The following is a 25,893-nucleotide window of genomic DNA, read 5'->3' as shown; positions in this document are numbered from 1 at the left end:
TATATTTGGAATACTACTAAGAGTTTTAGAGCCTAATGAGGTGTATTTCAAGATACTCTGCTCCACATACATGGATGGACAAACTTAATGTAATTATGTAACAGTTGCAAGGTGAGAGTATATTTATGAAATATTTGGTAAGACAGCTTGAGTGTATACAGGCCCTGTGAGGTATACCAGGGAGGGTATAACCATAAGAATATTGCTATTCATATCTAAACATCAGCTTTTTGGACAGAAAGTAAATAAGTGAAAAGATGTTTTATGTGCCTGCAGCCTACAAATGTTAAAAAAAAAAAAAGGCATAAGGCACTTTATTTCATAAGACTAGATCCTGTAACTAAGTATAGATCCTTTACCTGAATATCGTAACTTGACATTAGAGCTGAGAAATTAGTATTAATAAATCTTTGAATTTGTGCAGTGACCCAAATTATACTTTAAAATCAATTATTAACAAAAACATTCAGGAGATAATTGTACTACTTAATCCTAACATTTATAATGCTATTTTTAAACAACCTATTGAGGAAACATACTGCACAGATTTTCTGCTCTCTGTTGTGGTTTGAATGTCATGGGCAAAGCGGTAAAAGTATAGGTCAGTGAACATAACTCCTTCTTTGTATGGAATTTCAGTCTTTATATTAATTTCTTAGCTCAAGGGTGTTTTGAAAAAAAACCCACAAACAACACAACAAAAACCAAACCACCAAACCCAAAACAAAAGCAGATGCAAATTAAATTCTCTTTACCAAATAAAAACACACAAAAAACATGTCCTGATTTTAATGTTTTGAAAATTATTTGAGAAGTGAGTTTACAGCTTCATGGATCATGAGTGAGTTGGCTGTTGCATGTTTCCTTTTAAAAGAGATTCTGAGTTCCAAGCTTGTTATTACAGTTGCTTATTAATGTTTTAAAGAAATGACATTAATATATTGCTGTACCGAATGGACCCTAATGTGGGATTTTTGGGTTTCTTTTCCAGTTATGAAGTATGTTTAGGTTTAGTTACAAGTGCTTTGTCTCAGTCTTTCCTCCTTTCCTCTCACATGTATACACATGTAGCTATATAGACCTGCATGTGCTATAACTAAGGAAAAAAGGAACACGCACGTTTTAAGGAACTGGACTAATATCAGTTTTTATATTTAACTGTATAGTAACAGTTTTGGTTTTATCAGCTATAGTCTGTATTAAATACAGAACTCAAAAGAGGGCTATCTGGGCATTTTCCACATGGAGATGGCAGCAGTAAAAGAGCAGGTTCACAGGAAATGAGTAAAAACCACTGAAAAGAGTAAAAACTATGCTAAAAGATTGGCTGAAATTAAGGGGCGCAAGGAGGGAGCATCAGTGATCTGGGGAAGTTTACTAGGTTTGTATTTCTGAATAAATCCACAGTTTAGATGGGTTTTTATAATGATAAATATTTCATTTATAAATTCTGAGAAGCAGATCATGGGAGAGGGCCAAATTGGAATAGAGCTTGTCTTCCTGTCTTTGTTTACAAAAATTGGGGAAGACTTCCTGTTCTGGGAGTCAGTGAGGGTCCTTGCGAGATTACTGAGGTCTGAGATTGTATCCTAACAGGAAAGTTGAACACCAAATTTGAAAATTTACTAGAATACTGGATACCTGAAGCTTCCATTGTATTCAGTTGGAAAACAGGATGCTTATTGCGTATGAAAATTAAGCCCATGTAGTAAGTACTGTGCCTTATACAAAAATGTCTGTATTGTAGTTGGCATGTACCGAACTAATTACATGACTTGTACATTAATGGAAATATTAACAACCTGAATCTTTAAGCCACCATGTAGTGTTCTAGAGAACAGGGACTAATCTTTCACTACCTTTGATAAGTTGTGAAGGAAACATTTTTTTTTCTCTTGAGATTCATTTTCTCATGATGGAGGATTAGAAGACATGTTCTTCAAGAGCAGTATGTGAAACTAGCAGTGAGCTATCGGAATGTGACAGAATGATTAGATTGTAACATTAATACCTTTCTTTTTGCCCTTACATTAGCTTAGCTGTTAAAACATACAGAATAATTTTAAAAGGCAGTGTTGTTTGCAGAAAATTGAATTTCTAAGTTCAGCCAAATAACAACCATGAGCAAAGAACATTGAAACATAGAGTCTCATTATGAGAAATAGCAGCTAGATTCTGTATCAGAATGGTCATACAAAATACACTACACTTTTTTGTTACTGTTCTTGTCATCTTTTCTTCAAAATGCTGACTTCATTCTGTAAGATTGGAAATGTTAACCAAGTGAGAGAAGTTTCAGAAACAGCTTCTTCCCAATCAATGTGCATCTTTAGTACCTCATCTCAAGTCCTACTATGGATGAAGAAATATAAATTTCTTCTTGAACCTTTTTATAGTGGTTTTCAGTACAATACTGGAGTATTTCAAATACTAAATTCATTTTGGCAGTAAATCATCTAAGATGAGCTGCTGTTACCTTCATTGTTTTACCTGTGGGTAATTGACACACAGATATTAGCCTCAAATGTACACCTCTTTTGATGAAAATTGGGACATAGAGATTTGATTACTCTTCCCTGTCACCCCAGCCCTAAGACAGCTAAACTTTATGTATTTGCATTATTTTTCCCATTGATGTAGTTTGGATTGGTACACACTAACATTTTGTGCATCGGATCCCTATGTCTCAAGTGACTGTTCTGAAAATGAGAAACAGGACTGTGACCTGTGAAAAGTTTAGCCTCATCAGTTGTCTGATGACACGTAGGAGCTTTTTATGCTAGAATCAAAGGTAGAGTTGGTATTTCCAGGACAACGTTCAGCTAACAATAGTGAAATCATCCTTCTCTTTGCAAACTCTTGCCTTTCTGGAAGTGAGTTCCTAGCAAGAAATGCACCCACTTCTAGCATATGAAGACAGTATCTTTCTTTGATCATAGTTCTGCTTTCCATGGTACACTGAACCAAATGTGTCTCATAGGAGGAAAGAAAAAGCAGGGGTGAAATTTAAAAACTGAGTTGTCAGGTATATAGTCAAAGGAGTGGATTATAATTGCATAGGGAAAATCTTTATCCGTGCCTTTAATGAGTTTTGTCAAGGGCTTGATGTGACAAACTTTCATCTTTTTGTATGATAATACAGTGTCGTAGATTTCTTTGCAGGCCAGGTGGGAGAAGAAAAGCCAGTATCTGGCTTCCAGTTTGCATCTGATGTATTTGGAACTTCTTGAAATGCAGGACCGACATGCATATTGAACCTAGTAGAGTTACACACAGTAATACTATTTTCTGGGTTAAGAGGGAAAGCTTTTCCAAGTTGATTTTATAAACATTGTCTACTGCCAAATTCCTTAATCATCTGCTATTTTAAACTTGATAAACGTGAACACTATAAACTTTAGTTTGTGTCACTCCAGTTCCCCAATGCTCTCAGATGTACACAAGTGTTGTGAAACTAATGGCATGTATGCATTAAGAGGTTTCTGAAATGTATGTATTTTGCTAAAAGTGTCAGTTCTGTGTTTTAATAGTGATACAAAGGGGTTTTTTTAAATTTAATTTTTTAAAATTTTAAATTTGTGTAATTGAAGTAAAAATATATTGTTATGAATTACCAATTTGGGGGGAAAAACTAGCAGTTGTATGATAAAAGCATTTTTGTGCTTTTTTTTCTGTTTGGATTTGATTTTCTTACATTATTTCAACATGTTTTCAGTAGTGATGAAAATCTTTCCACCTAAGGGTGTTCAGAAAGAAGCAAGTCTTGACATACAATAACCTGAAAGAACCTAACAGCTTAATAATTTCCAGTTTGTTAAGTCTTTAATTGCCCTAAATGATGGTAAGCCAAAACATACGGATTATTTTTGATTATTTTTTTCAAGAAAATATTATCCGTATTCTGAAAGGAAAAATGTAAAAAGCTGTTTTCTAAAGACAGGAATGAGAAGAATATAATACTTTTTCAAACATACATGGGTAGGTAGATTTGATAGACATGGCTGGGTTATTTTTCAGGAATACTCTGGGTTCAGGAAAAAGTTGTAACAAGTGTAGTGATACTATAACTGCAGCATAGTCCAAAGCTAGTACACTCTAACTCACTGGGGAGTTGATTGGTACTCAGTCATTTTCCAGCTCATTACTGTATTTGAGACAAATTTGGTAGTTGTCTTTCACAGAAGTTTTAAGAAAATACCCACATTTTTAAATCGAAGCTTACAGGCCAATATATGGTTTATGTCTGAAGAGTGATGCATTTTCTTACTAGATTTTCTTCGTTTCTAAAAGTCCTATTTTTTTACATTTAAAAATGCTACAATAAGATAAAAGTCAAATGGTGGCACTAAGTAATAACATGTGCTTTTAGATTTTATTTAACTTCATTGTACATTTTCCAAGTCCCACATTACCAAGTATTTCTGTTCATTTGTTTTTTAGCTTATTTGCACTAATCTTGATGAACTCAGGGAATTAATCACAAAGATTGAGAAAGAACTCAAAGATCTGGAGGACATTAAAAAGAAATCGGTATGTGACATTAAAAGCTTTCTCTTCTATGGGTATTAAATGGTGCCAGTTCTTTGCTGAGGCCTGTCAATTGAGTATTTTATGCCTGTTCAGTAGCTGCATGAAGCCCCATAAGGTTGAAACCTGGAGACTGTAATCTTAATCTTTTCTGTATATGCTATTCTGTTCACAATGTTTTTGTGATTAGTAAATTCAATAACTGTCTTAACACTTTTTGCTGCCAAAATGAAATGTGGATAGTGGTAATGCCTTAGAAGGACTAGTTCATGAACTATTAATCATGTGACTGTTCTTCCCTGAGGACAAACGCTTACCCAACAAGCAATTGCAGGATAGAGTTTCTCATATCTGCCTATGCAGTGCTGATCAGATCTTATTGTGAGCTGACTCTTAGGTTGCTTATTAAAATTCCTAACTCTGTGTGCAAGTAAGCTATTAAAATTTGCTTTGTTTAATTTTTGTTCAAGTAGGTTGTACAGGGAAGCATGCTATCTGGCTTTTGATACTAGATTGAAATACAAATTTTACCAGTGTACACTGGATCACTCAGTCTATGCAGCTGAAAACCTCAAAAGAATAATGGTTAGACAAGAGAATCCAGCACATCTGGGGTTCTATAGCAGGCAGTGATTCTCATCAAGATGGTGGATGGTTTTAAATACATAAATAGTACTCATTTAAATGGCCCTCGACAGCCAGCTCTTCCTATTACTTATTTTTCTTCATTGCAGTTTTGTTTATTAAACCTTTGGTAGGCATTTCTGTGGCATATCTATGAATAGTTAATAATGTTGCTTTTTCTATACCTTAGAAATTAGGCAGCTAATTTCCGTGAAGGTCTTTAGTCTCATGCAGAAACAATTTATTCTTAAATAATTTGAATAGGGGAGATATGGTAGATGAGAGGCAATATAAATTAGGATTCTGAAAGACATATTTCAGTGCAGACACTTAGCATAATAGTTAAAATATCCAAAGAAAAATAAACAAGACTTAACTTGAAATTATTTTGTAGTTGCTAAATTGCAAATTGGTTTTATGGTAAGATTGTGAAGAGGTTATCAGAAAGGCTATGTCAACAATAGAAGAAGAAGCCAAAAATGAGAGTACACATCAGCATATCAATAATCTTAGCAGAGGTGAGACTTCTAGACTACTGGTAAAACTGTACCAACAAGACTTCTTCAAGGGTAGACAAATGCTAAATATGTCATAATTGCTCTTTGAACTGAAATCTGATAATGTCATTATGTAAATAAGTTGCATGACTTCAGCAGGAATACTATGTTTAGTTCTAATCGCACCATCTTAAAAACAAACACTGAAGTACAGGGGACGTAAGAAACAACTCATTCAGCATTCAGAAGTTGTGAGGTAAGGACAGTCTTTCTGTGTGCTTGTATAGGTCTGTCAGATCATGATTCTGGGTCTCTAAACACTTGTGGTGTTAGAAATTTTAGCTGTAGAAAAAAAAGGCTAGGATTAATTACTGTTTCCTTACAATCACTTCTTCAGCAAAGCGAAGTATTGCTTTTTAAAAATAATCATCAGGCAAATTTCATATTCACATTCAAAACATACAAATAGATCTTAAATTAGATGAATAGTCAATAAACTTAACTTGCTAAAATGAGGTTTCACTTTTCAAGGGAAGTCGTTAGAATTTAATTTTTGATGTCTAACACCACGTGTAGTTAGGTTAGATCTCTTAAAAACTGGAGGACATGCAGGTTTTCACTCTTCAGCTCTGAGACAAAAGGCAGTGGCATTTTCAGAAGCATCAGGAATAGAGTTTGTGCTAGCTTTTCTGAAGTGCCTAGTCTATTAAGCAAAACATTGTTCTAATTTGATGATGGAAATTTGACCTAATGTGAAAGCTTATTTTAATATGATGGTATTAATTTTGATGCTACTCATGAACTTCTTTCCTGTTTTGATCTGACGATGGTGGTGTTCTTACTACTTCATGGTAACTGTATTCATTTTCTATTGTTGTTGTTGCTTGTTTGCAGTAGTGACCCAGGTGAAGGAATCTTTCTTCTTTGTGACTAACCTGCTCGGTAATTCCAGTTTTAGTAGTTGTTAGCACATGCTACTGAGAGAAATCCTTAAGGCAAGCTTTAAAGCTTATGTTAAATACTAACACATATTAGCAATACAGCTTGTCTAATTTATATTGAGACTTTGAAGTATATCCTTTTTCTTAGTCCTAACTGCCCTTTGTTTCCTAGGAGACCATTCTAGAGTACGTAAAAGGAATTCCTTCTCCAGAACTTGGAAGTACTGGAGGCTGTAATGAAAGAGCTGAGCTGTAAGACTTCTTTAACATGAGTAAACTTACTGTTTTCCCGCATTTTCTAGGTAGTTTGACTGGTTGTATCTGACACTTTTCAGAACATCAGCTTGAGCCAACAAATGACGTGAGAGATTTTTAGCCCAAACAAGTTTTGTCTGGCAAGTTAAAAGCAAATTAGAACAGGGTTATGTAATGGAAAGCCATGGGTAATTTTAAGTGTAGGCATTACTACCAGTTTCTCCTACAATAATGAAATAATAAACTTGTTGGAAAGGTTTTTCACTGTTTGATTGATTAAAACAGCTTGGTTCTGTACTGTTTCGTACACCTATATTGTGTTTTGAATTAGCTATGAGTAATATTTTTCCATTTAGAAAGTCTTGCACTTTTGCTTGATTACTGGCGAGTTTGTCATAACAATGATGAGATTTGCCTTAGTGCCAGTTTACCATAACTCTTTAGAGAGGAAAATGAAATTTGACCTCAGTTCTTCAATTTTAAACAGAAGTTCAGCTCAGTATTATCTCTTCCCAGACTGCTTGAACTCTAGCCACAGTTGTGAAGCGAGCCTGCGATTTCACGTGTTTTCAACTGACATAGGCCAAAACTGCTGCCAAATAAGTAGTTCCTTGTCTCTGTGTCTCTGGCAGTGTATATTTTCTTTGCCACGCCGTGACAAGGGTAGCAAAATTGTTTGTTCAGCTGCATGGTGAAAGAGTTAGTCTGCAATAAACCTAACTACTTTTTTACTGCTTCTGAGGTGTTTGTAACCCAGATCAAATTTCTAGTGAATTTATCATGCAGTTGCACAAATACCTGTGCTTGTGTTCTGCCTCAGTCTGAAGGGTCGTAAGGGCAGGAATCAGCATCTGAGGGCAGAAGAAACTGGGACTGCTTTTAACAGGAAAAGCGCTGTTCTGTTGGAGGTAAAGTTGTACAGGTGAAGTCTATCCCTTCAGCTACTAAACATTTCCTCACCACATTTCCAGAGGGAGCGGAGGGAATAAGTTAGTCAGATTTACTATTTATTTGAGTGCCTGACTAGAAGTCAGAAAGTGGGAGGTGCAGAAAGGGGACTTGAAGGACTTGAGTCTAATGTTCCAGGCACTGTATAGGGAAAGGATGGAGGGTGGCTCCCTAAGCAATGTCTAATCTAAAATGTCTTCGAGCTTTGGTACACACCTTAGTACATGTGAAGTGACATCCTTTAAGTGGCTTTAAAGCAGTGTGACTAAAAAGTAGAGTAAGATTGAATTCATTGGAAAAACCAAAGAATTTACAGTGAAAAGAATAGATTCTGGCAAAAATTATGTCAGTTTTGTTGCTAATACTGACATAGATAAGATGTGGGGGAAGTTACAGACAGTCAGTAAACAATTATAAATCTGAAGTAGAACATATTGGCTAAAAATTCTATTGAGATTTTATTGCATTTTTGCCTCACATCTGATGAAAATTTAGACTATATATAAAAGCATGGCAGTTCAGTTGAATGTGAACTCTTAGAAAGTTGCTGTAAATCGCAAACTGATCAAGACATGCAAAGTAGCTGAATTCCACTTAAAAATCTACTTTCAGTGGGATTGCTGAAAAAATAATTTTGACAAATGTACATGGTAGTGAAGTATTTTGGCGATGTATTTAGGATAACATAAACACTTCTGTCTAATATATGAAACCTCTTTTATAAGGAGAGGTGGTAAAGTAGCACCTTCTGTCCTGATCAGCACACAAGATAACAACTATCAGTTTCTGACATTTTGGATCTCGTTTTTCCCCTGTTGTCTTCTGTGTCAAGTAAAATCAGCGTGAGTTGCAGAGTGTATGGAAATCTCTTTACTGCCTTTCAGATCATCAGCTTCTCTTTTCAGCTGAAGTCGTTGGTTCTTTGTGTGAAACTGTTGATTAAGCTATTCTGTAGATCAGTTGGATGTATTTAACTGTTGCGTATCATAGCAGAACTTGATTTTTTTTTTCTTTTCAATCCTGTCTTGCCATTATGTAGTACAAAACTGACAGGATTGCAGATACTGGTATGAAATAGTGAACTGTGGGATTTTTTTCAGATGTCATTTTACAAGTTGACTTCGCCATAAGCATGTTTATTGTAAACTGAACTGGGTTTTGACAAGGACAGTTAATTCTAGACCCTGTCATGATTACGTTAAAGCATAGCTGGTCTTGGAGAGAACATTGAAAGATTCTTTGGTTACTGAAATGCAAGACTTTATTTTGGTAACGCCATTGGATTTGAATCATTCCCTGCAACTCTGATTGGTAAGTGCATAGCTGTCTGGCGAGTGAGAAGAGAGGCTGGAGCCCAGGATATTACAGTTAAGTTGACAAGGTTAAAATGGATAAAAGGTAATACCTTCCTGAGAAGGAGACCAGACTCTCTGTACTGGGAGAGAAAAGTCAGACAAAGGTGAGGAGAAGGAGAATTACTTAGTTGAAGGACACCAGGCAAATTCATGACTGATCAGGGTTTGGAGAAAATGCATTGAGGAATTTATTGCGTTGGAGAGGTCTGTAACACACTGATGTTCTTGATTTAGTTGTAAAAGAGATTAAAACCTCCTTTATAAAGGTTTTGGGTTCTGAAATCTGCTAATGTTGTTCCTGAAGGTTTTAGTTGGACAGTTGTACTTCCCAAGACAGGTGAATGTCTGTCTTTGGGAGTTGGTATATCGTTTAAGCAGGTGAGTCAGAAAGGCTGAAAGCAGACTGAGGTTTTCTGCAGTTTTAAGTCCATACCACCTGCAGAAATATGTATTTTGGAATGCACCTGAAATTCAGAGTTAAAACCCCGCAAGTTCTGATCAGAAATGTTTAGAAACTCAGACGTAAATTATTTTGTAGGATACTGAGGCTATCTGAAGGAATGCATTGGTCCAGGATGGAACATATTTTCTGCGTCTGCTTTTTTGAAATTCCAAACAGGCTGCTGTTAAATTTGTTCATAGGAAGTGGAAGTATCTAGACTAAGAGAATAGACTGTTTTCTGTTTATTGATTTGCAACACTAAAAAAAAAAGTTAATGTATGGCAAAAATAACGCAAAACAGCTTGTTTACTAAATAAAAGTTTATAAAAGTTTTTCCTCTGTGTACAGTAAAGAAATGAGAAATATTGCCGTATGTTTGAACATGTTTGGTAGGGAAGCTTTGTTTAGACAAGACTGTACAGGGACTTCTCAAGAATGCTCAGCAGAAATTCATGTAACCATCAAGAATAGATTAGGGCTCTTACTAATAATTTAGTGAATCAGACCTCAACTTTACAAACAATAAAGTGGAAAAACTTACTGTGACTTCTCCTTTGGGCCCTGTGAAAACTTAATTATTCCTGGGTTAAGTCATCTTCACTTTTCAGCAGGAGGTGGACTTCCTGCTCCCCATTCCTCCCTCCTCTTCTCCTGGCCCCTTCGCTCCCTCCCCAGTGAAATATGTGCCATGCTTGAAACTTTCACATGTAAGGACTTTTTGGTTATATTTGTTTTCATCTGTGTTACCATATTTACATAAAAGTATACCAAATAAATAATATTATCGTCTGAGAAATCCGTGTTTGCACGCATATTTGCAGGTTTAAACTGCAGTTGAGGAGAGAGTTATTCCAATAAATATTTAGGAAAACAGAATTTTAATAGACCTGCTTGAAGCCTTGCAGCTGAAACATTTTCTTTTAATTTCAGATCGGCTTCTGTGTTACTGCAGATCTTTGTGTGTAATGTATCTAACATAGTCTCTTTTTCCATTCTTTGTCCCAAAAATTTGATTTGTACTCTAGTAATTTCCAAATAGTCCGTTATTCCTTCTCTCTGGCTTGCCTGCATCTTTTAAAACCACTGATACGAGCCCAAAATACTGAATTTTTAGTCTGAAATTTACACATTTACATCCATACAGTTTCTTCTGCTTATGAAGAGAGATTGAGCATGTGGAGCATTTGGAAATCCAACCAGCTATTTAGTTGTCAACTAGCTATTTAGTTGTATAATATGAATGAACAAAGCCAATTTTAGGCTTCAAATTTTGAAATCTTCTCAACGATAATTGCTTTTTCTTCTCTGATATTTCTGTCTTCTGCTTATCTCACAAGCTTTCAATATTTTTGTCCCAGTCTTCACTATTTCTTAGCTTGTCCAGTTATCTCTTTTTCTGTCTATATTGTCTGCTTTTTTCACAAGTATTTTCTTAGTTTCCAATGATCTTTCATGCCTTTCCTTGTGTGGCTAGCCCTTCAATAAATGTTTGCTAAGAAGCTTTCATTACGCCACTTTTATCCTGTGCTTTTCTACAGTTCCAAATGAGAAAGTGTGGATTCTGCATCAAAGATGTAATGTGTACTCATACATTTCTTTTGGAACAATTTTGTCATAGAGATACTACTGTATATTCAGAACATTTCACAGTACTGGATTTTGGTCATGTAGTATATGATTTTGAAAATATTATTCAAGGCATTCCTGTCAGCACACAGTTATAACAAAACAGCTTATTTTCAGATGTTCAGCTGAAGAATAGAGAAATACTTGTATATCCACAGCTAAGAAGATGCAAAGTTCAGCTATATGAAAGGAAGTTAAGCAAGATCCGTAATAGCTTAAAAGACACAGTTATTTTTGTAAATAGAATCATACAATGCTTTGGGTTGGAAGGGACCTTTAGAGGTCATCTAGTCCAACCCCCGTGCATTGAGCAGGGACATCTTCAACTAGACCACGTTGCTCAGAACCCTGTCCAACCTGGCCTTGAATGTTCCCAGGGATGGGACCTCCACTACCTCTCTGGGCAACCTGTTCCAGGTGTTGCACCACCCTTGTGGTAAAAAATTTCTTCCTTATATCTAGTGTAAATCTACCCTCTTTTAGTTTAAAGCCATTACTCCTTGTCTTATTGCAACAAACCCTGTTGAAAACATTTCCCGTCTTTCCTGTAGGCTCCCTTCAGGCACCAAAAGGCTGCTATAAGCTCTCCCTGCAGCCTTCTCTTCTCCAGGCTGAGCAGCCCCAACTCTCTCATCCTTTCCTCATAAAAGAGGTGTTCCGGCCCTCAGATCATCTTTGTGGCCCTCCTCCGGACCTGCTCCAACAGCTCCATGTCCTTCTTGTGCTGAGGGCTCCAGAGCTGGATGCAGGACTCCAGGTTGGGTCTCACCAGAGCCAAGGAGAGGGGCAGAATCACCTCCTTTGACCTGCTGGCCACACTGTTCGATGCAGCCCAGGATACAGTTGGCTTTCTGGGCTGCCAGCGCACATTGGTGGCTCATGTCCAGCTTTTCATCCACCAGTACCCCTAAGTCCTTCCTTTCAGGGCTGCTCTTAATCACTTCATCCCCCAGCCTGTATTGATAGCGGGGGTTGCCCCAACCCAGATGCAGGACCTTGCACTTGGCCTTGTTGAACGTCATGAGCTTCACACAGGTCCACTTCTTGAGCTTGTCCAGGTCCTTCTGGATGGCATCCTGTCCTTCTGGTGTGTCAGCTGCACCACTCAGCTTGGTGTCGTCTGCAAACTTGCTGAGGGTGCACTCGATCTCACTAAGTCATTGATGAAAATGTTGAATGGCACTGGTCCCAGTATGGACCACTGAGGGACACCACTTGTCATTGGCATCTGTTTGGACATCTAGCCTTTGACCACTACCATCTGGCTGCAACCTTCCAACCAGTTCCTTAGCCACTGAACAGTCCACCCATCAAATCCATATTTCTCCAATTTAGAGAGAGGGATGTTGTGAAGGCCTGTGTCAAAGGCTTTACAGAAGTCCAGATAGATGACATCCATAGCTGTTCCCTTGTCTGCTCATCTGGTCATGCCATCATAGAAAGCCAGCAGGTTGGTTAGGCAGGACTTGCCCTTGCTGAAGCCATGCTGGCTGTCTCACATCACCTCCCTGTCCTCCATCTGCCTTAGCATAGCTTCTACGAGGACCTATTCCTTGATCTTCCCAGGCACATAGGTGAGGCTGATGGGTCGGTAGTTCCAGGTTCCTCCTTCCTACCTTTTCAGAAATGGGCACAATGTTTCCTTTTTTCCAGTCACCAGACACTTCACCTGACTGCTGTGACCTTGCAAATATCATGGGGAGTGGCTTGGCAGCTACATCAGCCAGTTCTCTCAGGATTCTGGGATGCATCTCGTCAGGTCCCATAGACATGTGTATGTTCAAGTTCCTCAGGTGGTCCTGAACCTGGTCTTCCCTTGCAGTGGGAGGGGTTTTGCCCCTCTGGTCCTCATCTTGCAGTCCATCGGCGGGGGAGGGGTGAGGAGAGAGGTTGCCAGTGAAGACTGAGGCAAAAAAGTTGTGGAGTACCTCAGCCTTCTCCTCATCTGCTGATACGTGGTTGCCATTCTTGCTCATCAGGGCAGGTGCGTGTTCTTCGACCTTCTTTTTCTGGATGACATACCTGTAGAAGCTATTTTTAGCATTCCTTGCCAAGTTCAGCTCCAGCTGCTCCTTGGCCTTCCTGACCTCATCCCTACACAAGTGGGCAGTGTCCCTATACTCTTCCCAGGAAGCCAGTCCCTGCTTCCACTGCTTGTGCAGTTCCCTCTTGCCCTTTAGTTTGACCAGCAGGTCTGGGCTCAGCCATGCTGGTCTCTTCCCTTCCTTGCCTGACTTCTTACACCTAGGGACTGAGAGCTCTTGTGCTCTATGGAAAGCATCCTTAACCACCTGCCAGCTCTGTTCTGCGTCCTTGTCCCTGAGGACTGTTTCCCAGGGGGTCCTACTGACTAACTCTTTGAAGAGCTGGAAGTTGGCTTTCCTAAAATTTAGGGTCCTGACTATACTCCTCGCCTTTCCCATATCCCTCAGGACTGTGAACTCCACCAATGCATGATCGCTGCAGCCCAGGCTGCCTCCAGTCTTGACGTCACTGATGAGCTCACTTGCGTTGGTGAGCATCAGTTCCAGTACTGCATCCCTTCAGGTAGGAGTGTCAATTACCTGGCTTAAAAAGTTATCCTCAGTGCATTCTGGGAATCTCCTGAATTGGCTACAGCTTGCCGTGCTACTTTTCCAGCAGATGTTGGGGTGGTTGAAGTCCCCCAGTAGAATGAGGGACTGCAAGCCTGAAGCCTCCTGGAGCTGGAAGAAGAAGGTTTCGTCAGTAGGCTTCCCTGAATCAGGCGGCCTGTAGTAGACACCCATGACCAAGGTTCCTTTTGTTGTCTCTGTCTGATTCTTACCCATAGGCTTTCAACCTGCTTGTGACTATTCTTCAGGAACAGCTTTTCACACTGTATTGATTTCTTGATGTAGTTAAAGATACTGCATACATGCACTTTCTTCATGAGTTACAGAAGTGTAAGTTAGTTTAAGATATGAAAGTTCTTCTAACAAAGAGTGAAATTATCCAGTTCTGTGCTGGATAGTTTTGCTGTTCTGAGTTAGATTCAAAAAGATAGTAAGATCATGCTGATAATAAACTTTCTCCTGTGCTTTTGTGTTTTCTGTCTTTAAAATACATATTGTAGATTAATCAATGCAATTATGATTGTGTAGTAATTGTGCCTAAAGAAAATCAGAACATGTGGCTAAGTGAATGAAAAGTCATTTCATAGTGATGAACTAAATTATGAGATAAAGATACTCTCGGTAGCAAGAAATTTAGCACTTTTTTTTACTTTGCAATGTTTAATAAGAGAGTATGGGGTAACAGTGTAGGATATAGCTTGGTGTGATCAGATATCTAGGTCATGGAAGTGCAAACTGAAGTTTTTTTTAAAAAAAGTTTAAAGGCTGAGAAGATAACTTCTCATTAGTTCCTGGTAAATGTTCAAAGATAACATTGATTAAGAGATGTCATGAGTGAATTTGTTTTATAATTGACTACAAGTTATTCTTCCAGACTATGTTCAGTCGTAGGCTTCAAATAACGTCAGAGGTTAACGGTTGATAGATATTTATAATACTCAGAATGACGTTGCTGAAGGTAAAATACAAGGTACAGACTTTTAGGAACTTTCACTGTAGAAGATAACTCTTAAGCATTTTCAAAGTGAAAACACTTTCAATTATAGATGAGTTTGTATAGAATGAATACGTAATCTCATCATGCATTCTTACTCAGTCTAAACTGCCATTGAAGTAAGTATCTGAAATTCTAGTATTTGGCCCATAAATTAGTAATATGAACATTCAATATCAATCCATATCTGAATTGAAAAAGTCATCAATCTCTTTTCTTTAGGTATCTGATGTCCAAAGCAGCTGCAGATCACCAACTCCCTCTCTGTGTGACATCACTAGAAAACGCTAGACTGGTGATGTCACACATACCACAGAACCCCGCTGCAGAATGGAGCAGGCCTATTAAGGGTAAGGTAAGTTTTCTCCCTCCACCACCACCCCTTTTCAACAATATTGCATGGTTTTATAAGATTTCTAATGTCCTTTATTTTATGTCCCTGGGATATAAAGTAAAGATTAAAGAAAATCTTATAAAACTGCATAATATTGTGGTTGTGTGTGTGTGTGTTTATTTAAAAACAAAACAAAAACTCCCCTAGAAAGTTCAGTCCTTACCCCATATATCTATATCCTGGCTCCAGTCTGCTTTGGGGTTCCATGATGAGTATGCCAGAATAGTGTATGTTGGGGCATCACGGAGAGTGGAGTCAGCATTTCCTGGCTGCTCTGGATGTCAGAAACCTTATTTTAAAAGGTAAGTTTTCAGTTGCAAATGTGTTGAATGTCTCTCTGTGTTTATATGGAAACATTCAGCGCATTTCTAAAGTGCGTTTTTATTGTGTTTGCATTTTTTAAATTTAGTTATAACTTAACACAGCTGAAAGTAACATTTTATACTTGTCCTCTGTCTAGGCTTTTTTTCTCTTTTGTTCTGTTGTTGATACCTTACATTGCATTTCCAGAAGAAAACAGTATTTGGTTTGTCACTACGTGGAACAGAATGGTAACTGGAAGTCAGGTCCGAGGTATAGAAGTAGCAGTGCTGGGAATGTGAATTACAGACCACATGAGAGCATCACTCAGTACACACCCACGTTAGCGACTAGAGATTTCTATTTAAATAATCAGAAATGCAGGCTCTTGTCAAACTTAGAATTAGGGGAAGTAATTGAAGGGGAACAGTTTCTTCATACATCTGTTAAGAGCAAGTTCTTCAGTTCTAGAGAAAGAATGTTTTTATCTCTAAAGTACTGTCTTGGGCTGATGTACTTTGATAATTTTAGTTCATGTCCACTAATAAAATCTTGCTGGATTTCATAAACACCAGAAGGCTGTGCATCCACATCTCCATTTCTACAGACCTCTTGTTGATGAGAGGACTGAACTATTGGGCTGTAATAGCTATCCCTTTGTACTAACCCTGCTGTTCCGCTAAACCACTCCTTGTAGAATTTCCTGAACATCTGTATTTTGATTACTTTGAGTGGAATAGTCATGGCTAGTCTGCTGTGGTCCGTTCCTTCTGTGCGATTAGATGTTGCATTCCATTTATTTGTTAATCCCATAACACATCAGGTTGTAGTCAGAGGCTTTTGTCTTTCATCATAAGGAACCCTACAGGCAGTGGTTGAAAGGGGCATTTGAAGGTCTCCCCACCTTGAAGCAGGACTATTGTCAGTGCTGCATTAAGCCATCCATGACCTGACTAGCCAAGTTCTGAAAGCAAGAGAGAAAGAATGGAGATTAAGCAGCTTCTCTGCACAACCTGTTTTAGTGCTCTATGTTTCTGATTAAAATATATCTTCTAAGGTCCAGCCTGAACCTCCTAAGCTTCAGTTTCTAGCTGTTCTCCTGCATTATATCATTTGGTATTACTGAGAAGAGTTTGCAACACAGACATTTGTAAAGACAAGATTATTATCTGTAGAAATTTGTAGGCAGCTATGTAATGCTGAAGTAGGGAGTTAAGTCACGGCTTTATCAATTCCTGATTTTTTTTTTCCACTGGAAAAAACACAAGACTGTGTTAGAGAATGAAATTGCATAGGAAAGGTAAGATTTTTGTAGTGATGTGTCTTAAGGTTATAGACATTTTTTAATGTCCCTTTTAACTATTTTGATATGTAAGGAATTATAGCAGATCATTTGTGCTTTGCAGAAATCTTATGTGTTTGCACAGAAAACCAACTGAACCGCAATAATTTAAAAGTTAAGGATCTTTTACTTTGTTTCGGTCTGTTTTGGCCCGTATTTGTTCTGTGTCCTGACTATTTCTGAGGAAAGAAAACTCTTCTCATGGCTTAAATTTGTATGTGTTTCCACTAACAGGTTTATTGTCAGCTCCTAAAACCTCAGGAAGAAAAATGAGCAACTGGGGTACAGGGAAATATTTAATTTTCTCTTTTTTTTAAATTATGTTGCTATAATACTTGCATTAAAATTGTTTGGAAGCAAATGTGGAGTTTTCCAGAGGTTATATCCAGTGGACACTATCTTTGTTAAAACTAGCTCTTAGAATTTCGGGGACAGGGGATTGGTTATTCTTTTTGTTTATTTTTATAAGCAAGGAGAAGAGTAACTTGTATTTGTCCTTCTTTGAAGTGTTAATAAAGGCAGTAGAATCTTGAGGTCTGCTCTTGACTGAGCCTTCTACTTGTGTCTGGCTATTCAATGCATGATACAGTTATCACTTCAAAGTTTACTCAGTGGTCAGCTGATACTTCTCTGGCTCATAAATACTCTTTTTTCTACTTAAGCCAAGATCTTAGCCTTATTTAAAGATAAATGAGTCTCAGAAATCAATAATTTCATGTTGTTTTTTAGTCTGTAATAATTTTTATATCTTTTTAGTACTATGTTTCCTCATATCCCATTCTTTGCTATATCAAATGCATGTACAGCATATTCTATATTGTGATAGTAGTGGCATTGTTTATTTTTGCCGTTTTGATTTTTGTTTTGAAACAGTCCACTAATATTGCGTAGTATATAAAGTCATCCTCTTAAAAATGACTGTGAAATGTTTTGTGTATCTTACAAGAAAGATAGATCTGTGCACATGATATTCTTTAACATATTAGCAGTTAATTCTGTTGACTGCTAACATTGGGAGGTGATACCAAACGCTTTGGTAGGCTACAGTATACACGAGGGCTGTTTTCTGTTGCCCTGCTCAGTGGCAGGTTTTATGCTGCAGTACATTATGTGTGCAAATATGACTGGCCAGAAATGAAGGAAATTAGGGTACAGTTTGCTGGTTTGTCTGTGTGCTCAATACTAACCATTTTATGGTAATATGTGGTGTAATTTCCTTCTTGAAATCTTTGCTATTGTAATTTTAATTGAAGAATGATGGAGTGGCTATTCATTTTGTTATGTAACGTGTAAATGATTATCCATAAAAAAATACTTATCTGGTCTTCAAACAAGGATTCAGCTGGGCTGATCTTGGTGTATATTGGAGAGTTCTGCTGAAATGTGTAGAAAGAAATTATTCCAAAGTCTGTAGAAAATACATTATTGTAGACTGCTGAAAGGCAGCCACATCAAGGTTTATGCAGCTTTTCCTGCCCTACATTTCTTGGTGTGCTGGGCCACAGGAAGCTGTGGAGGATATGAACTCTATCAAAAGCTAAATATGTATATGAAATAAATGAAGTTCCCAAATCTTGCTTCTTTTTCTTGCGGAACCATAGTCTCTTTACTGTCTTAAATCCTCTCTGACAAGTCAAGAGATAAAATCCTCTGTTACGTAAAATGCGTAGAATTAGCAGAGTGGTAGAAGTACTAGACTATACCACTTCGCTTCTTGTAGCTATTATATATATATGCATTGTTCAGTCTTTTATGTAATAAACTAGAGAATAAAGTTTTTGGAAGGAATACTTGCAAGGGGTATCTAAGAGCATTGAGAGATGTGTTCTGCAGCATTATGGCCACCATGGTTGTGCTGTATATACATACATATACACTAATTGTCATTTGCCAATGTCTTTTATCCTCATTCTGCCTTTCTGGAGTTATTAAAACATTCTTCATGGAAGATCATAAGATGATCAGTTTGGAAAAGAAAGCCATTTTTAATGACACACTTGAGTTAAGGGCTTAAAGCCTTTATGTTGGAAAACTGGTCTCTGCTGCATAGTCTGTTACTTCATAAATCACTAATTTGCAAAACTTGCCTTTTAAAAAAAACCTTTCTCTAGAACTGTGAATAAAATACAAAAAATTTAATGCAAAAACTATTTGTGTTTTATCCCTGAAAATTGTAGTAAATTGCTTTTGCAAATAATCTAAATCATAGTACTTATGTTAAATCAAATTCTGGTAAGATTTTCTATAGAAATTTTATCTCTAACTATAAAGTGTGCATACATGGTTGGTGTCCATGACTTGAATGGATTACTACCTATGTTAGTTACTCATTTAAGTAATTTTAAGCACATGCTGTGTTCTTAGGATTCTGCTTCAGTTTTAAGTTTGACCTGTAAAAAGTGAACATCCTTGCAGTATTGCTTTTTTAACTAGGACCTTATCTCTTTGTAGTGTGTAAAAAAAAACAACAACAAAACCACACACACGCACACACAAAAAAACCCAACACAAAAAAAACCCAACAAAAAACCCCACACAACAAAACTAGAAGTATCTAGAAGTAACTAGAAGTCTTACATAGGTTAAGGGTAGGTGTAACTGTGAAACTTAACTAATATTTTCTTCCAGTTATTTTCCTCATATGCTGTATTAGTGTACAAGGATAGTACTAATACAATATAACAAGATTCAGGTCTAATGCAATGATAAATAAATAGTATTTATGTTTGCAGGGAAGATGGTACCACCGGAAGCAAGCAGTAAAGGAATTGCATGGTACGTTGATACGACTGCTTAATGAACTGTTACCATGGGAACCAAAGCTAATGAAAGCATTTCAAAGAAACAGGTAATTGGCTGCTCTTTTTTAACAATAGTGCATGGGGTAGAAAACAGAACAAAGTTCATCTTTTAAAAACTAATCAATAAGTTGGCTTCTCAAATAAATGAACTGAAAATACTTTGAGGAGTGAGGCACTGGCAGTGCTTTAGTTGGAAGAATTATTTTGCGTTCCAGACTTACTGTCTCTAAATAAAGTTGAGTTTAAACCCCTAATATTGTTTTCCTCTAAAATGCTCTAGAATCCTTAAGCGTGCCTATCAATAGTTGTATCACCGTGCAGCTAGGATTTGTTTGGCTGTTTGTTTGGTTAAGAGATGCTGAAAACCTGTATCTAGAAAACTACACCAGGGCTTTTCTTAGAATACTTTTTCAGACTACTTACTGTCTAAAGCTGCCTAAATTGGTTGTTTATGAATTCAGCACAAAGCAATTCTTAAAATGTTGTTTTGAGGTCTTTGTAACGCTGTAAATTTGAAATGCATCTGCAATGAGGTGTGTTGATCAGCGGTGACTGATTTTAATCTAGTATGGGCAAGTATTAATGGCTGTGAAGATGCTACCCAGGTTATAAATCCTGGAGAGACTGAGTATTGACTCATCATCATTGTGTCTTGAGGCTTGGTGCCGTTGTTGTCTGTTAGCCATATGGCTGTTGCTATAATCACACCTGAGTTTTGCCACATAGACATTTAAAAAGCAAGTGATGATTAGGAGCTGGAACTCTGATGATAGGTGAAGTTAGGCAGTTGCTTAAATGTTCATAGAATTGTAGAACCATAGATTGGAAAAGACCTCTAAGATCATCAAGTCCAACCATCCACCCAACACCACCATTCCGATTAAACCATATCCTGAAGTGCCACATCTGCACATTTTTTTAAACACCTCCAGGGATGGGGACTCACATGTTGAGTGTGAAGGAAGCAACTTGCATAGTTAAGTGGTGCAGAACTAATTCTGAGAAGTGTAAAAAGTATTATGTTTAAAAAAAAACAATGCCATAGCTCCAAAGACAGTAAACAGAATGCAAAGAGTTGGTTCCTTAGTAGCTCATTTTATGGACACCATGCATGAATTAAAATCCTTATTTGGAAATTTAGGTGCTGTTGAACATTTTGATTTAAATAATGGACCAAAGTACAAGTTTTGCTTTTTGCTATTCCTTTCTATTCAAGTTCATGTTCATTTTCCTTAGGTATTAATTTCTTCGTGTCTGTAGCAATTCAGACTCCTTTTGGAAATGTGACAGATAATACTATTAGAAAGGATTTCAGTTTCCAGGATGTGGGGTTTCCAGTCTTATCATTTATGTAAACTCTGCTGTGTAATGGTTTGGTGCCTAGTGTTAGTTCTTGTTTGTTAAACGTGGTTATAGAATACAGAAGTAGAACTGTCATGTGAAGTGTGTACAAGTATTATATATGAGGTGTGCCTAACATGAGTAAATTTTGGTCTGCAACTGGGTGGCTGGGGTCTTGTTATGTGTGCTGGCAGCTAGAGAAGCATGCACTTAGAGTGGAGGATAATTTCTGATTTTCTGATGTATGTTTTAGGCTGTAACCCTAGTTTATTCAGCAATGCTAGCCTAGGTATTTCCATGACAATTGTTTGGACAAACGCATGGTATACAAGGGAACAGCTCCAGCTGAAAAACAACCTTTACAAATTGTGGGGAGGAAATAGAGATGGGTGGAGCGAGGGCAGATCAATGTCTTGATCTGCTTCGTTATGCATCTGCTAGGCAGCTGGGTAGCACTAATGACAGTGGTGAGGAAAGGTGTCATGTGAAAGGGAAAAAGCAATTCAGTAAAGATTGCTTATGCTGGTGTAAACAGCAGCATCACTACAAGTCTAGCTGCAGTTGCAGTGTCGGTAGGGTGTCTCAGTCAGCTACCAACAGCTACTAATTGAATGACAGTGTTGGCCTTCTAGGTTGTCAAGGGCTGGGCAGAGCTCTTTCCTTCTGTGCAAGACCTCAGTATGGAATCAGAGTCTGAAGTTTTTCTTCCTTCTTTTTTTGTTGTCTTTAATTAGTAGCAGCACTCTTTATGAAAATCCTTTTTTCCCCCCTTCTGAAAGGTCCTCTGGTCTTTTCAAAATCATGACAGAGTATGATGTTGAATGGTGTTTAAATAGCAGCAAGGTTTAAAAGGAAAGGTTAGTTGTGCCCACTGATCACATTTGTTGACTAGCGCCACAGCAGAATTTTCTCAAAAGAAAAAAAGCAAATTCCCGTCCAGAAGCTTTAGTACAGTAGTGGTTCCCTGCTGTTCTCCTGTGATTCCGTAGTGTCTTTCTATAGTTCTTCCGCATCTAGACTTCAAGCTCAAAATCATAATGGCAGAGTCGAAGTATCGTTCATACTACATCTTCATACAGACTTCAGGGTTGTCTTTGGTCAGTGAGAGTGTCAAAGCTGTGAGTAAGCTATCAGGTCTTACTGACCCTGATGAGCCGCACCTGGGCCTCTGTCAACATCACCTGCCCATGGGCCCAGGATCCCTGTTTCAGGTCATTCTGCAATCTTCAATCTCTGCCATAGGAATGCCAGTTTCCAGCTCAACTCCAGCAGTTACCCTGCCTGTCCATGGGTCCTGCTGATCTGGACTGACCCTCAGACTGACCTTGCACCTGTGTGATCACTGTGGACCTGCCCAAAATCACTCAACTGGGTCCTGACCCTGGCAGCCATCACTGGACCTGATCCTGATCTGAACCTGTGAACTAACTTCCCAGCTTGACCTCAGACCTGCCTCAGCACCAGAAACTTGTCTGTTGATCTGGGCTCTTGGTTGAACCCAGTTACCACCCCTAGGCCTGCCCTGCTCCCCCATTCAGGGGCAGTGGGATGGTGTCCTGGCTGGTGAGAGTCCAGCAGAGGGCTATGAGGATGATGAGGGCACTGGAGCATCTCTCCTATGAGGAAAGGCTGAGGGAGATGGGTTTGTTTAACCTGAAGAAGAGAAGGCTGAGAGGGGACCTGATAAATGCTTATAAATATCTGAAGGGTGGGTGTCAGGAGGATGGGGCCAAACTCTTTTCAGTGGTGCCCAGCGACAGGACAAGGGGCAAAGGGCACAAACTGAAACGTAGGAAGTTCCATCTGAACATGAGGAAGAACTTCTTCCCTCTGAGGGTGACGGAGCACTGGAACAGGCTGCTCAGGGAGGTTGTGGAGTCTCCTTCTCTGGAGATGTTCAAGACCTGCCTGGACAAGGTCCTGTGCAGCCTTCTGTAGGTGACCCTGCTTTGGCAGGGGGTTTGGACTAGATGACCCACAGAGGTCCCTTCCAACCCCCACCATTCTGTGATTCTGTGATACCTTGCCAGCTGTGACATCATGCTTGGCTCCTCCCTCTCCATCCCTTAAGACACAGCTGGCCCTTGCTGCACTCAATGCAAACAGCTGTTATTTTAACACATAATAATGGGTAAATTTAAGATCTTATTCTTAATGTCGTAAGGGTTAGATCCAGACTAGAGTCTAGATTCTATTCCACACAAGATGCTAATTGTGATAATCAATTTCTTTGTTTGCTAAATAATAATCCTGGATATTTTTTTGGATACTGCCAGCTGAATCCTGTAGTTCACTGTATTTGTGCACTAAACTAACCCCTAGATCTCATCTAAACAATAGTTTAGAGGAAGGCACAGTGGAAATATGTAGCAGTTTAGGAGTATCAAGGTACATGGATATTTTTCTGAACGGTGTTGAAAGGAGTGAAGCGGCTACGTATTTCCATCATTTGCACATTCTTCAGTGGAGTGTGAAACTATGGAAATGACAGTGGGCAGCTGTTACAATGACCAAGAGACAAAGTTTTCTTAAAGGAGAAAGTGATATTACGGTCCCATGGCTGGGCCAAAAACATGATGCATTTAAGAAAAACAAAATTCCCTTACTTGTCTACTTGGGGTTGCCTTCAAGGAAAAGAGTAGACTTGTTGCAGTTAATACTCAAGTCCATACAGTTACATTTGTCACAATGCAAGATGAAGGAAGAAACAGAAGATGTATGCAGTAAAACAGTGAAGGTCATATTTGACTCAGTCTTTTTGCCTGTTGTTAGAGACTTAATGACATAGAATTCAGTTTTGGTGAGGGCAAGGACATTACTGTCACTTCACATTTTCTGGGTTTTAGAGACTTGCAGACAGAGCTACCCTGAAATTTTTTGAAGAGCACATGCAATTCTACACAAACTTTTTGTTTGACAGCAAATACAAATTTAAAAATGTTAAAAACAGTGTGGTTCTTTACTAAAGTTAGTTTTGTTGTTTTCAAGGTCTAGATTGAAGAAGGACTATGATGACTTTAAAAGACATCCAGACCATGATAAATTTACCAGAGAATTGTGGAGTAATGATGAAAGTGAAGTTGATTCTGGCAAAGATTCTTTTGCAGTAGTACATGGTAAATCTTCAGAGTCTGCAGAACATGTGGACGTTCCCAGAAAAGATCACCCAGACAATGGTAAGCATTTACTGGAATTTGATAGTTTGAACTTAATTCAGGAGCTTAATTTTTCCATGTGAGCTTGTGTCCTGCTTTTCACCTTAACTACTACTGTGGTAATATTGAAATAGCTTGTGATGCATGTCTGACAGATGTAGACTAGAAGAGGGCAGGCATGACCAAGATGAAAATTCCGATTAGTGCAAGTTTTTGCCATTTTTGTGCTTAACTATTTCTGTGATTACATAGTAGGCCTGCTTGGAATTTATGTTTATGGTGGGTTGACCTTGGCTGGCTCTCAGACACCCACCCAGCTGCTCTCAATCCCTTTCCTTAACAGGACAGGGAGTGAAAATAAGAGGGGAAAGCTCATGAGTCAAGATATACAGACAGGGAGATCAATCACCAGTTACTGTCCCAGGCAAAAGAGACTCATTTGGGGAAAATAAGTTTGATTTATTGCCAATTATAAATAGAGTAGGATGGTGAGAAACAAAGACGAAAACTTAAACATCTCCCGAGGCCCCATCTCTACCTTCTTCCCAGGCTCAACTTCATTCTGAATTCTTCTGCCTCCTTCCCTGTCAAGTGGCACAGAGAAGAATGGGGATTGGGGGTTGCAGTCAGTTCATTACACTTAGTCTCTGCTGCTCCTTCCTCACACTTTTGCCGTGCTCCAGTATGGGTCCCTCCATGGGATACAGTCCTCCACGAACTGCTTCACCATGGGTCATCTCCAAGGCTAGAGTCCTTCACCATAAGACTGCCCAAGTGGGTCTGCTATAACCACAGTTCCTGTCAGGAGCATCCTCCAGTGTGGGCTCTCCACAGGCTGCAGCTTCCTTGAGGGCATATTCATCTGCTGTGGAATGGGGTCCTCAACAGGCTGCAGCATAGATAACCTCCTCCAGCATGGTCCTCCATGGGAAGAGGTCAGCCTGCTTCACCATGGTCTACACAAGTTGCAGAGCATTCCACTGCAGTGCCTGGACCACCTTTTTCCCCTCCTTCTTCACTGACCTTAGTGTTTACAGGGTTGTTTCCCCTACATTTTTTCCTCACTCCCCACTGTTGGACTCTTCTGCACAGCGTTTTCCATGAGGCATCACCAGCTTGGCTGATGAGTTCAGCTATGTCCTGCAGTGGATCTCTTTTGGAGCCAGCCGTGTCTGGCACAGGGCAGCTCCTGGCCTCTCCTCACAGAGGCCTCTCTGCAGCCCCACACTGCCAAAACCTTGCCAGAACCTTGCCAAAACCTCAATGCATGACCCCTCTGTCCACTCAGCACCCCTGCCTGCATCTTGGGCCCTCTTACCCACTTCATACATGGTCTGCTTGCTGGCTGGTCCAGCTCAATGCCCGGTATGAAACATAGCCCTCACACCGTTGTCCCACAGGCACCCTACGCTTACAAGTCCACCTGATACACCAGCCCAGACCCCAGGCCCCCTTGCTCACCAGCTAGTTTGGCTTGAAGTTTGCCACTGAATACATACACACTGCCCACACACACACTGGATTTGGGGAAGGTACAGACACTCACCCCCCCAGTCGCTGGCACCAGTCACAGAGGCTGTGACCTCCTCGTCTGTCCTTGCAGCTCGCCCTTCCTCTCTACATCCCTGCGTTGTTTGTACAGCTCTGTTGATTCCCACATCCCTCACAGCTCAGTGTCCAGGATTTTCCCTGCTTTACAGTCATATCAGTTGCAAAGTCCAGGTTGATCTTCCTGGAAGGGGCACATGTAGTTTCTC

General features: G+C 38.9%; 1 protein-coding gene across 7 annotated transcripts in view; it reads left to right on the top strand.

Moving 5' to 3' along the window:
• BRD10 (bromodomain containing 10) overlaps positions 1-25,893 on the top strand; it is a 62,362-nt gene that overhangs the window by 29,002 nt on the left and 7,467 nt on the right. For 4 of the 7 annotated variants that reach the window (XM_075411521.1, XM_075411522.1, XM_075411520.1 and 1 more), the window contains 5 exons: positions 4,441-4,530; positions 6,762-6,841; positions 15,026-15,158; positions 19,572-19,687; positions 23,970-24,157. In XM_075411521.1, coding sequence (XP_075267636.1) covers positions 4,441-4,530; positions 6,762-6,841; positions 15,026-15,158; positions 19,572-19,687; positions 23,970-24,157 — 607 coding nt within the window. The remainder of the gene's footprint in view (positions 1-4,440; positions 4,531-6,761; positions 6,842-15,025; positions 15,159-19,571; positions 19,688-23,969; positions 24,158-25,893) is intronic. The other 3 variants (XM_009936043.2, XM_075411524.1, XM_075411523.1) reach the window with 2 other exon arrangements.

Source organism: Opisthocomus hoazin, chromosome Z (assembly GCF_030867145.1).
Source record: "Opisthocomus hoazin isolate bOpiHoa1 chromosome Z, bOpiHoa1.hap1, whole genome shotgun sequence".
Taxonomy (NCBI): domain Eukaryota; kingdom Metazoa; phylum Chordata; class Aves; order Opisthocomiformes; family Opisthocomidae; genus Opisthocomus; species Opisthocomus hoazin.
The sequence above is the reverse complement of the archived record's forward strand: the minus strand, read 5'-3'. Positions and strand labels throughout refer to the sequence as shown.